A 13446-nucleotide genomic window follows, 5' to 3' on the forward strand; every position below is an offset into this window, starting at 1 on the left:
ACAGAGCCTTCTTGGGACTCTCTCTTTCCCATTCTCTCTGTCCTGCTTATGTGCTCGCTCTCTCTCGCTCTCTCTCTCTCTCGCTCTCTCTCTCTCTCTCGCTCTCTCTCTCTCTCTCAAAATAAATAAAAAGGGGGGGGGATGCCTGGGTGGCTCAGTCGTTTGGGTGTCTGACTTCGGCTCAGGTCATGATCTCACAGTTCGTGAGTTCGAGCCCCGCATCGGGCTCTATGCTGACAGCTTGGAGCCTGCTTCAGATTCTGTCTCCCTCTCTCTCTCCCTGCCCCTCCCCGGCTTACACTCTCTCTCTTTAAAAAATAAACACTAAAAAAAAAAAGAAAGAAAGAAGAAGAAGAATAGTTTGAAATCAGATATATGGAGAGACCTGGATCAGTCTGTGAGGATCCTTTGAAGGTCTTTGACCAGGAAAGTAATACAGCAAAGGTGAAGTGGTATTTAGTCTCCTCTCAGGGGAAATGGAGATAGCACAGACTGCTCAGGGGAAGCCAGGTTGTGGTCAGGGTTGGCATGGGGGCACAGAAGGAGGGGGGCCAACTTAGGAGGCAGCAGATCTAGATTCAGAGATCACTGTAGACTGAGTGGTCCCAAGAGTGTGGGGGTGTGAAGAGTAAGGGCAAGAGCACTCAGGTGACATCGTGAGCAGAAGACACTAGCGTGTTGAAGAAAGGAGACTTATGGCTGGAACGTAGCAACTGGGGAACTTGCAAACCATGGAAAGGACTTGCGTTTTGTTCTTAAGTGCAAAGGAAAACAAGGGATTGCCGTCTAATTCACAGTTTTTAAGAAACTGCCTTCTCTGAGGAGTATGGATTGAAAGAGGAGGCAAGAATGGAAGCAAGGAGGGGCACCTGGGTGGCGCAGTCGGTTAAGCGTCCGACTTCAGCCAGGTCATGATCTTGCGGTCCGTGAGTTCGAGCCCCGTGTCAGGCTCTGGGCTGATGGCTCGGAGCCTGGAGCCTGTTTCGGATTCTGTGTCTCCCTCTCTCTCTGCCCCTCTCCCGCCCGTTCATGCTCTGTCTCTCTCTGTCCCAAAAATAAAAATAAAAAAAACATTAAAAAAAATTTTTTTTTTTTTAAAAAAGAATGGAAGCAAGGAAAACCATCAGGAGACTAGGTAGGAGATGATAATGAATTTGTAACAACACTCTGTTCACTAAATGCCCGGGCACTGTTCTAAGCACCTTACATGAACCAACTCATTTAAGTGTGCTGTCCAGTTAGCACCCTCTTTCATTCTCAAAAGTACAAGTTTGGATGACAAATTACAGGAATCTATGAATCAGCCAATTAACATTTTCAGGGAGGCAGTCAACCTACCCATCAATTTCAAATCATTGTATGAAAGCCACTAACCAAGACAACTCTACAATACACGATTCAAGCAGGAAAAACTAGAATCTCATCTCTGAACTTCTTCCTTATTGTTCCCATCTGTTCTGGGCCTGTCTCTTGGTTATCAGTTACATGTGGGCATTTCTATTTGTCTCTTTCTCAGTATCTTTTTTCTTTCACTCCATCTGTTGTGTATGCCTCTCTGTGTGTTTATGTGTTCTATGTTTCTTTCCTCTTTCCCCTTTTTGCCTTCCCCATTCCTCCTTTCTCCTTCTCCCCCTCCCCTAATCTCCCTCTTGTCTCTCCTCTCAACTGGCCAGTGAGGTACTGCCATGTATCTGTTCTGTTTAATATGTAAAAATTGAGGTTGACCATTTCCATTTAAAACTAAGCAAGAGCCAGTACTCATTCCAAAATGCTTCTAGATGATTGTCACTAAATATTTTAAATTCTTTTATTCCAGTTCCTTCATTCACATCTCAAGGAAATTTACCTAGTACCTCATTCACCTGACTAGTTTCTTCCAGCCCCCAAGACTTCACTTCCCACTCCACCACCACCTCCCTGGCTGTCTTCTCTACCTCAGGTCTGTCCTCAGCTCCCGCACTGGATCGAAATCATACCAGGTCACAGCTATTTAAAACATAAGAGGACTTATGTAACCTTCTGTGTTGAGCCAAGTGACTCTCACTCTTCCATGTTTATCTTAGTTTATACTTCCTTTTTTACCTTTCCTAAAAGGCTGGACATTTTACCATCTATTGATTTTTTTTTTTTTTTTTTCTGGAGCTTATTGTTTCCAGGCCGAAGCTTATTTTTAAGATGCTCTTACATATGAGAGTGCTACTTTTGTCTGCCTGGTTCCAAATAAGCTACCAGGAACAGCTCTCTGAGAGAGGCTTCCCATAGTAAAGGAGTGTTCCTTTGTGCTCATCTTGGTTATAAATCACCTGGGAGCTTTTAAATGAGAAAAGACCTGGCTGACCCAGAAGGTGGTATTTATAAATAGTCCTCCAGCCCCCCTCCTTAAAGCCTGTCTGCCTAATCCTCTCCTCTCTCAAGATTGGAAGTGACTTGACCTTTGAGTCTTAAAACTCAGGCTCTTTTTCTCTGAAAAATCTAGTTAGCAAAAAGCTGTTAAAAATGTTTTCAGCCAGATGATCAGCCATCAAAGCTTGCCTTTCATTCCCAGCATTTTTAGCCAAATATGCTGCTGCTTTTGAGGACCATCTTTTGTCATTGTTATTATTTTAAGATACCTACCTTAATAATTTTTATTTCTGGGGCACCTGGGTGGCTCAGTCCGTGGAGCTTCCGACTTCAGCTCAGGTCATGATCTCGCTCTTCATGAATTCAGGCCCCGCATCAGGCTCTGCTCTCAGTTCAGATTCTGTCTCTCTCTCTCTCTCTCTCTCTCTGCCCCTCCCCCACTTGTGCTCTCTCTCTTTCAAAAGTAGATCAACATTAAATAATAATATTTATTTATTTTTGCTATTGGGCTGTTATGGATTTGTATTTTTATGATTTATAAAGCTGTTCCCAAATGGCTGCATCTCTGCCATGAATTAAAGAGTATTCCTTTGTACCTCTGACTTACAGAACTTGGAGGGGTTCTAAGCAGCCTCCACCCCAACATCACTGGATGGAACTCTGTATGTATTTCTCTCATTTTGTGTGACTTATTGAGGGTAAAGTCTTACAGGTTTTCTTAGGATTATAAAGTGAAGCACATGACATAGACACTGATAGGTTTCCAGACTAAGGTACACGTAGGAAATGCCTAGTTGTTGAACTAGCCAAAATATTTTTTTAATCTATTTCCCAAAAAGATAATTAAAGTTCTTAAATTGATTATTTATAAAGAGAAGAGGTGCTTATGTTAGGGAGATAAGCCATATATTTTTAGCAGCTTATCTCCCTTGCTATAAAATGGAGGAAGCTTAAATTCACTATCCACTAATTACCGGAGAGAACACTCATTTTCTTTCTATCCTCTAATGGACCGAAGAGTAAGTTCTGGTGCCAGGCTTTTCTTTGCTGACCTGGGCAAGCAGCAATAATGCTTTTTCTGAAAACTGCTAGGTCTGATCTAGCTGTTGCTTTATGAAGGGAGCCCCTTTTCCCAGGCTTTTCTTGCAGTTTTGCTAGAAAGCTCCACTTGTGTGTGAGCCTGAAACTTGAAGAATAATTTTAGTATTGTTGTTTAATTTAAGAAAATCTGGTGTCCAACGTAGCTATATTGGTACACGTGTCTATCTGAAGAGAAAGAATGAAAAGCATGTATACGATAGGTTAAATGAGTACCATGTCTTCTGAAAACCTTGAGCTTAAATGTCTAAGGCAGTTCTGTTTATTTTATTTTTTTTTTTTCAACGTTTTTTAATTTATTTTTGGGACAGAGAGAGACAGCATGAACGGGGGAGGGGCAGAGAGAGAGGGAGACACAGAATGGGAAACAGGCTCCAGGCTCTGAGCCATCAGCCCAGAGCCTGACGCGGGGCTCGAACTCACGGACTGCGAGATCGTGACCTGGCTGAAGTCGGACGCTTAACCAACTGCGCCACCCAGGCGCCCCAAGGCAGTTCTGTTTAGATCTGAGCTCAAGAGTGGACTTGCTGGACAGAGCGATAGTATACATTGTTTCGTTTCTCCAGTTGGGGAAGCTTTCTCTTAATATATGGAGACCCCAGAATACATAAGTGTATTTGTAGTAATTGGAATTTTAATGCATGATCTAGGGGCATCTGGCTGGCTCAGTTAGTAGACCATTTGACTCTTGATCTTGGGATGATGGGGTCAAGCCCCGCATTGGGTGTAGGACCTACTTTAAAAAAAAAAACAACAAAGTGATCTAATAAGTATGTATACTTTTGACTTGCTTTTGAATTTAGTTGTTTTAAAAAAAAAAGTGGAATTTCAGGGATGCCTGGATGGCTCGGTCAGTTAAGCATCCGACTCTTGGTTTTGGCTCAGGTCATGAACTCAGGGTCCCTGAGATCTAGCCCTGTATTGGACTTAGTGCTGACAGCACAGAGCCTACTTGGGACTCTCTCTCTGCCCTTCCCCCCCACCCCCACTCTCTCTCACTCTCCTCTCCAAATAAACATATAAACATTAAAAATAAAGTGGAATTTCAAAATATGAAGCAGGGAAGAGAACACCACATAGGTGTATAAGAGCAGCAGTATCTGATGATACAATGAGCATACAAGGAGACGTGGTTAGGATTGCACACACCGAGAGGAGAGTAGCACAGCAGTGGTAGGTTCGTGTGGGAGGGTGGGGGTATAGTGCACAGGCAAATGGAGGGCCCAGGAGGCTTGGGTACCCCTCATATTCAAGGCACTCTACTGGATAACCCCTGGCTACCTTTTGTGACTTCTCTCTTACCGCAGCGAAACCTAGAAAGAATCTCTCCAGAGGGTTAAATGTACCATTACGTGCATAGTGATGCTAACCAGCTGTGCCGCTTGGGGTTCAACACCGCAAGCTGCCCAAACAGTGGGAAAAGCCAAAGGCTCCCTGGGGTTTCAGAACTGACTGGCAGTCGGACCAGAACCTGCAGCAACAGCCACACTGCAGGAAAGGTTGGCTTAGCACTTCCTGCTGCCCCGTTCTGAAGAACGGCCGCCTTTTCCTCAAGCCCTTGTGTGACTGGGCCCTCGAACTGGGGCCCAGGCGTCCAAGCCTAGGCCATGTGCTTGCCTCCCGCTGTTCCAGGCTCCCGAGAGAAGGATTTGGGTCTGCTAGTTACAGTACCGCCGAGCAGTGGCTGTCTCCCACGAGGGCATGGAGGCTGCAGGGTGCTGTTGGGAAGAGGGTTTGGTTGCTAGACGGCAGAAAGAGAAAACACAAGACCTGCAAACCAAACCCTATCACCTGTATTTAGCTGAAGCTCAGTCTCTTTACAAATATGAACGATTTTTCTCAGCCTTAGCCTCTATGGATAGATAATATTAATTTTCTTTTTCTGTAATTATTTGTCCATTGTTAAAAAAAAAAAACAACACCACCTCAGGACTATCTTCGTAAGTTTAGTCCATCTTTGCCACAGTTGTGTGTGTGCGTTGCTCAGTGTCCTAGTTCTACCTGGTTTTGCATGATGAGCAGAGTTCTGTGCCCTCTGACTCCTGTTTTCTACTCCCCGGAGAAAACTGTTTTCAATTTCTGGCTGATTTATTTGGTATTTGTCTTCATATTTCTGAGTTGCACACTGTGGCTATGTCTTAGTGTTTCCATTTTAGACATTGTTTATCAACTTCCCACTCTGGAAAATGAGTTTTACTCTTTCCCAGCACTTCTGCCTGAGCACACATACATGCTCTCCTTCCCCCAGCCTCGTGGGATAGCAGTATTGGGTCCACAGCCTGTGTCTTTATTATTATGACTATGTGAACATTTTTGCGATGAAGCCGTGTAGTCAACTATAACTACTCTTTTCTTCCAACACTACCTTTGGTTTTTCCCTGGTGATAATTACTGTCTTGGTTTTTTATTTATTTGCTTAGATTTTCTGTGCTTCTCACAAATTTAACCCCCAAATCTCCCCTAATTGTAGGAATCTTCCCATATAAACACATCAGATATTCAATGAATTTCTTAATCTCTACCTAGGCATTCTTTTTTTTTTTTTTTTTTTTTACACGTATATTTATTTTTGAGAGGGGAGAGTCAGAGCATGAGTGGGGGAGGGGCAGAGAGAGAGGGAGACATAGAATCCGAAGTAGGCTCCAGTCTCCGAGCTGTCAGCACAGAGCCCAACGCAGGGCTTGAACCCATGAACCATGAGATCATGACCTGAGCCAAAGTCAGATGCTTTACCGACTGAGCCACCCAGGCACCCCTCTCCCTAAGCATTCTGACCTGTTCTTGTCTGGACCCTTGACCAGTTGCCCTCCAGACCCACTAAGGAGCTGTTGTTCTGGGGTCTCTTTCACAATCACTTGAGGACCTTCACCTGTATCTTGTTTCAGATCCCTTGCTTCCTGGATTCAATATTGTTCTCTTCCTTAGTCTTCACCTGTTACTTTGAAATAGCGTATTACCATTAGTTTCTTGAGAAAGTAAATCTTTTTTTAGTTCCAGGAATTTCCCTGAGAATTTTAAAGTCACTGCTTCATTCTTTTTTTTCCTCTATCCTTCAGAGTCCCTGCTGAAAAGTGTAATTCATTCTGATTCTTTTTTTCCCATTCTGATTCTGCCCTTTTATGTGACAGCTTGTTTTCCCTCTGAAAGCTTCTCTCCAACATTGATGTTCTGCAGATTCTCTCTGATGTGACTTGGGCACTTGCTGGACCCTTTCAATCTGGGACATTTTTGTGCATTAACTCATTCATGATTTTCTCTCCTTGGTCTTTCTCTTCTGTCTTTCTTGCACTGCTGTTATTTAGATGTTGGACCTCTTAGACTGATACCCAGTTTTTGTATCTTTACTCTCCTGTGTTCTATCATTGTGGCTTTTTATTTTTCTTTCTGAAAGAGTTCCTCAACTTTGTCTTCCAACCCTTACATTGAGTTGTTCGGTTCTGCTATCAAAATGTGTATTTTTCTGGGGCGCCTGGGTGGCTTGAAGTTGAAGTCAGACACTTCAGCTCAGGTCATGATCTTGTGGTTTGTGAATTCAAGCTCCATGTCGAGCTCTCTGCCGTCGGTGCGGAGCCCACTCCGGAGCCTCTTTCTCCCTCTCTTTGCCCTTCCCCCGCTCATGCTTTCTCTCTGTCTCTCTCAAAAAGAAACATTTTTAAATGTGAATGAATAAACAAAATATTTTTTTCTAACATTATTTCTAACATTTTTCTGAATGTTCTTTTTTTCATTGCTATTTATTACTGACTCCTTTATTGTATGATGAACAATACAGAAACTAGAAAATATAATTACTTGAAGGCATTTTATGACAAAAAGAGATTGTCAATCGACTAGCCTCAAAATGTGTAAGCTTGGGGTGCCTGGGTAGCTCAGTTGGTTAAGGGGCTGGCTCTGTTTCGGCTCAGGTCATGATCTCACGGTTCGTGAGTTCTGGCCTGTGCTTGGGATTCTCTCTCTCTCTCCATCCCTCCAGTGCTCTCTCTCGCTCGCTCTCTTTCAAAATAAATAAATTTTTAAAAAAATTGTAAGCTTGAGCCAGAGAAAATCACCAAAATATACAAAATTCTATTGTATATAATTTTTAGCGACCGTAAGGGTTATGTTATCTCTGGCCGTTTTGTTTGTTTTTAATGTATCTTTTTAAAAGTTTGTATCTTCCTGTATATTCTCTTTTTTCCTCTGAGTTGCTTTTTTCTCCCTATTTTGGTCTATCTTTCATAGTAAATGCTTTCCTCAATTTCTGGTGATCCTTGGCTATTTTCTGATATTTAAGAGCAGGCCACTAAACAGGTGCGTGAGAGCTCTGGACTTGTGAGTAAAACTTACGGGCTGTGAGCCTCACTGTGGGGTGGGGTGGTCTGCATGTGTACTGGTATACCTGTCTTATCTTTTTCTTTAGGTCTGTTTATTTATTTATTGAGACCACACAAGCAGGGGAGAAGGGCAGGGAGAGGAGGTGCAGAGAGAGAACGAATCTCGAGCAAGTTCTACGCTTAGTGCGAAGCTCAGTCCCACCATCCCAGGATTGTGACCTGAGCTGAAATCAAGAGTCAGACCCTTAACTGACTGAGCCACTCAGGCACCCCTCTTTAGGTCTTTTATCTTGGCTGGTCTGATTCTGTTGGAAATTTTCTAACTTTGCACTATTTATTTTCTACCACTTTCTTGCAATTTCTAGGTGTATATGGTCTTTGGTTCTTATGTTGTAGATAAAAATATCTCCACTGGGTCTCTGCTAAAATCTTTCTTTAGATGTCCTTTAGACCCTCCTGTACTCTTATTTGCTTCCATGGCACTTAGCAGATAGGCCAACTTGCTAAACAGTAAACAGGAGTCAGTAGGAACAGATCTGAGAGCTAGAACACATCTAGAGTACCAAGTAAGAGTCACTTTCAGTGCACTATTTTTCCTTAGTATATTTGTTCAGAAATTGGATGAACCTCCGGGATGCTGAGACAGGGAAGATACTATGGCAAGGAACAGAAGACCTGTCAGTCCCCGGTGTGGAGCATGAAGGTACTCTCCAACCCTTTATCTGCACAGGGCTCTCATGTTTCGGGAGCAGGGCCCAAGCGTCAGGGAGCTGAATTAATGCAGACCCTAATGGGGGGCAAGCCCCTGCAGGCACGGCACATGTTGTTGAACTTCCTAGTTCCTTTCCTATCGTTCTTTCTCTCACTTCCCAAAGTCCACTTTGTGCTGAAATTTTAGCATCAGAACATACCTAAAGATACAAACCAAGATCTCAACTTTGTTGGTTTTTTTTTCCAAAAGAAAATTTGCCTTTTTATCCCCCTGAAATAAAAGAAAAACTAAGGGGTTAAAACTAACAGAACACAGTAGAGAAGGTGCCTGTTCAGCCCACTTCCTGATGACAGCAGCTAGGGAAGGCCCTTAGATGCACTATATCTTGTGTTTCTTGATGATCTTTCAGTCAGATGCACTTGACCAATTGGGGACCTCTGCCTAAATTAAAAAGTATAATTCTGTTACCAAGGCATCCTCTGAAATTTAACATAGATAATGTGTTCTCTAAATCAGCTCTAAAAAGCTTCCAGAAACTTGAAGCACCATAGTATGTGATTTTTGTTGAGGGTGGCTTCAATATTTTTTTTTCTTTACCAGCCCGTGTTCCCAAGAAAATCCTCAAGTGCAAGGCAGTGTCTCGAGAATTGAACTTCTCTTCAGCAGAGCAAATGGAAAAATTCCGCCTGGAGCAAAAAGTTTACTTCAAAGGGCAATGCCTAGAAGGTATTCTGTGGCCTTTGTGCCTAGAAGCCACACTTAGGGTGACAGGGAAAAAAAGGCAAGATCCAGGGAACTAAAGCACTGCTTTGGTAACATTCACTTCGCAACTCAATTTGTGATAGGATTCCCACACCCTGCGAGACTGGGGGCCCCAGCAAAAAGAAACAAAAACAAAGCTGATGACAAGGGACACTGAGCCCAACAAAAGGGTTTCTGACCCTGGTGGTCCTGGGTCGGTGTCTACTTTGTCACTGGTGAATTGTAACGAGGTCACGAGGAAGCAGCCGATTGGGGCCTGGTACAGTGCTCTCCATACAGTCTCAGGCAGATCTAACTGGCAAGGCCACTCTGCACTGATTTTCTAACCATGGACTGTAAGAGTGCACGTATGTGTGTTAGAGCTGAGATTCCAAGTAGAAGACCTATTCCGTCCTTCTCTTTATCATTTACATATTACCTACTTCTAAGAAAGCCTTGCTTATGCTGTATCTGCCCACTGGTCCTAGTGCTTTAGACCCTGGAGCATAGGCAGCAAGCCTCTGGTGGGTTCAGAGGACAGCCTGAGGGGGCTTCCATGTCCTTTCTTATGGCTCTGGCTCCAGAGGTTTCTGACGGCTGCATTTATGGTTCTTGGGGTAAGAAGAGGCTCACTCCAAAGGGGGGCGGACAAAGAGTCCTGAGACTGTCCGGGATGCCCACTTACTCGCTTTTCCTTCTTCCTTCAGAATGGTTCTTCGAGTTTGGCTTTGTGATCCCTAACTCCACAAACACCTGGCAGTCCCTGATAGAGGCAGCACCTGAGTCCCAGATGATGCCTGCCAGCGTGCTAACGTGAGTGAGCAGACCACAGGGATTGTGGAGTGTGTCTAGAAGCAGGCGTTCCAGGCAGTGGGGGGACTGGTCAGCAGGCAACCTGGGTTGGAAATAAGGGTAAAGAGTATCCAGAGTATCAGATTTACAGGTTACTGACTTCTGTCATTATGAAAAAGATAGTGTGATCAAATGGAAAATATACACAACTTTAGAGTAAACAACTTTAGATTTAGACTAAATTCCTGATTAACCCTAACTAGCTGTGCAATCTTGGACAATACCTCTGGCCTTATTTTTGTCCTCTCTAAACATAGAATTAATAATTCCGTATCACAGACGTGTAGTCAGGACAAAATGAGATGATATGGAAGGACACTGGCGTGTGCTATATATTAAATCTATGCTACTTTGCTCACTTTCCTGACTACCAAACGTCTGATACTCTGTACGTTTCTTGAATAGCCTTTAATGGAGTCTGTCAAAGGGCTAATTTTGTTTTAGAGGATAATCTTTGGTTACAGTTTTTCAGAGACTAGCTTACCATTTTTAATAGCTCTGCTTCCTGCTCAAAGAATAATTAGTTTGTCCTTTGTCCAAAACCACTGTCAGTAACAACCCACTTACCATTCTCTCTTGGAAAAAGGTATTAGTCTTTCAAAGGTTTTAGTAATACTGTGTTGTAGTGGGTTATTCACACAGATAATCGTGTAATATTGGATTGTCCCTTTAAACAGATCCTTGATGAAAGCCACACTGAATATAGAGGTTGTTTATAAGTCCTTAACAGATTTTTAATTACAGTAGTAGGTGTTTTTCTATTCTATTAGCCATTTAAATCTTGAGTTTCTTATGTACCTACTTTGTAATTAATTACCAGCAAAAATGTATCTGCTGGCTATTAATTCCCCTGGAAAAGTACAGGGTAGTATATAGAAGGGCATTTTTTATATTTTATTGGCCTTCATTTGACTCCTCCTTGACCAGGCCCAATTTTTTTCAGGTAGATGACATATCTAGGTTATTTCGGTCATATTTTACTTTTTGGAACCTGAAATCAGTTCCTCTGTTGCCCTTAACTTGGTTCAAGAGTGCTGTGGTTTGGAAACACTGAGATACCCACCAAGAAAAATGAGATTCCACTCTGTGCGGCGATACAGGTGTATCATTTGGGGTTCTTTGGCGGCAAGCCGTAGAAAGTGACTCCGGCTAATAGGACAGAGCTGAAAGGTGTGGGGCGTCCTGAGACCTGGGCGGCTCAAAAGATGCAGATGGCAGGGATCCGTGGGCGATCTCCTTCGGGAGCAGCCGTGGGAAGTATCCCGCTCTAGGGAGAGAGTCTGGCTGGCCCAAATTATGTCCTGCGCCCACCTCTTTGCCAGGTGAAGCGGGGGCTACTTGACTGACACAGACTGGAGACGGTGCGGGTCCCCAAAAGAAGAGCAGAGTGCTGTTACCCAAAGTGATGAGAACAGATGCAGGAAAGGCCGACCCTCAGCTGTCCACCACAGTAGGTGTTGTAGGGAAAGAGACGACCCCTGAGGCCTGCAGGTGTCCAGGCGCATCAAAAAGTCAGTTATTTAAAAAAAAAAAAAAAAAAAAAAAAGTCACATTTTATAAGCACCCCTGTGTGCAAAGTCCTCTACTAAGGGCTTTATATATATCAAGGATTAAGATATGCTCTCTCTTCTGTTTTCTGAACTTGCAGAAAGTTAAATGTCACATTAGACTTCTAACCCCATTTAGACATAGATTTTAGTGTCCCCAAGCCAAGGTTCTAGGTGGGTGCGTGTCCTTGAGCCCAGCAGACCCAAACTGAAACCACTTTGTGAGAATGAAATCTGTTGCCTAACACATTCACTCTTTTGCCCTCTTTTCTTACTTATAGTGGGAATGTTATCATAGAGACAAAGTTTTTTGACGACGATCTTCTTGTAAGCACATCCAGAGTGAGACTTTTCTACGTTTGAGAGAAGAATGTGTGTGCATTTCAAGAATTTGGGGTTTGGGGGGGAAAGGAGGAAACGGTTTACTTTTTCCCTCCACACATTTGGTTTTTGACACTTTCACCCCTAATTCCCTCTATGGCAAAACCCACCTGCAGCCACCAGGGGACCGGTTCTGTGTAGGTAACCAGATGGCTGTTTCCTCCCAAGCTGCCATCTTCCACTGACCAGACTAAACTCCCAACCCCAGGCCGGGGTAGAAGGCGAGCCTTGAGTCCTTCCCACGGTGACACAGGGACAAACGCTGACCGCGAGAGTGGATGCTCTTCCCACCCCCTCCCTGCCTCCTCCTTGGGCCCTGCAGGCAACACATCTTCCTTTGGCCCCTGGTTTTGGAAAAATTCATATTCCTGACTTAGGGTTAGTTTTTTTCCTACCATTTCTATTTCATACATTCTCATACATCTAACTTGTAAAATAGACTGATATTATTATTACATAATGAATTAAAACATATGAATTAAAATATTCCTACAGTCTTTAGCATGGCACTGCTTTCATCTCTACTTTTTCTGGAACATGAACTCGGCCCCATGATGGGAAGAAAGACATTTATCAGACCGTAGGATCACCACTATGTTTTACTCCAGAGATCGACTGATAGATCTTGCGGTTCCTGTTGCTTCAGTTGCTGCTTTCCAAGAATGTTACAACGTACCCAGACAAGACCCATGACCTTAACATTTGTCTTTTAGACATGATATTTAGTGGTTCTCTTCCAGAACATAGATGCGCCCGTTGTTTGTTTGTTGTTAACTTTTTTCATACCTTTATGATGTACATTTGTTCAAGAGATTTCCTTGGCAGAGTAGGGACTCTTATATTCCTAAGTGAGAGAACAGAGGTTACAAAATGGAGGAAAAAAATCTCCTTCGAGTCACGTGGAGAACGATAGGAATGCATCTGGGATGGGGTGGGGTGCTGGGAGGCCTCAAGACCCAGTCAAATGGCGGTGTGACCGGTGTGGTGTGGGAGAGAGCGATCATATCTGCAGTGCCTGCAAGTCCGACATGAGAGAGAGAAGGGATCTTTTTTAGGAGCTTACTCTGACCTCCCAGTAGCTTTCACTATCCTTTATAAAATACCGACAATTAAAAGTTTTGCGGTTCCCACAGTAGTAAGGTCTGAGGCCAGAGGGAGGAGACTACACCAAGAGATGGGCCCTCTGTGGTGTAGCCCCTGCTCCCAGATTCCTCCTCTCCTTCTGTCTGTTGCCGAAGGGTCTGTTTGCATCTGTGGATGGGGGGGAGAGAAGTACATTTTTAGTAGACTATTGCCCTCTTTCAGTGGTAATTCTATTCTTCACATTAGGGCTGTTGTCTTCAAAAGCCAATTTTTAAATTCCAAGGTTGGATTAAAACAACAACAACAAAGTTCAATGAATCCAGGTTTCCTTTTACTTTCTGGAAATACCATCTCTTTTCTCAGAGTGAGAACTCGT

At 43.5% G+C, this 13446-nt stretch overlaps 1 protein-coding gene across 1 annotated transcript in view; it reads left to right on the forward strand.

Annotated features, from left to right (window-relative positions):
- The window catches only part of PDE6D (phosphodiesterase 6D), a 52633-nt gene extending 40140 nt beyond the window's left edge, over positions 1-12493 (forward strand). Inside the window, exons 3-6 of the mRNA XM_058719541.1 lie at positions 8369-8457; positions 9067-9192; positions 9915-10020; positions 11888-12493. Of these exons, the coding sequence (XP_058575524.1) occupies positions 8369-8457; positions 9067-9192; positions 9915-10020; positions 11888-11969 (403 nt within the window). The 3' untranslated portion in view covers positions 11970-12493. The remainder of the gene's footprint in view (positions 1-8368; positions 8458-9066; positions 9193-9914; positions 10021-11887) is intronic.
- The last annotated feature ends 953 nt before the right edge of the window (positions 12494-13446 follow it).

This window comes from Neofelis nebulosa, chromosome 2, assembly GCF_028018385.1.
Source record: "Neofelis nebulosa isolate mNeoNeb1 chromosome 2, mNeoNeb1.pri, whole genome shotgun sequence".
NCBI lineage: Eukaryota > Metazoa > Chordata > Mammalia > Carnivora > Felidae > Neofelis > Neofelis nebulosa.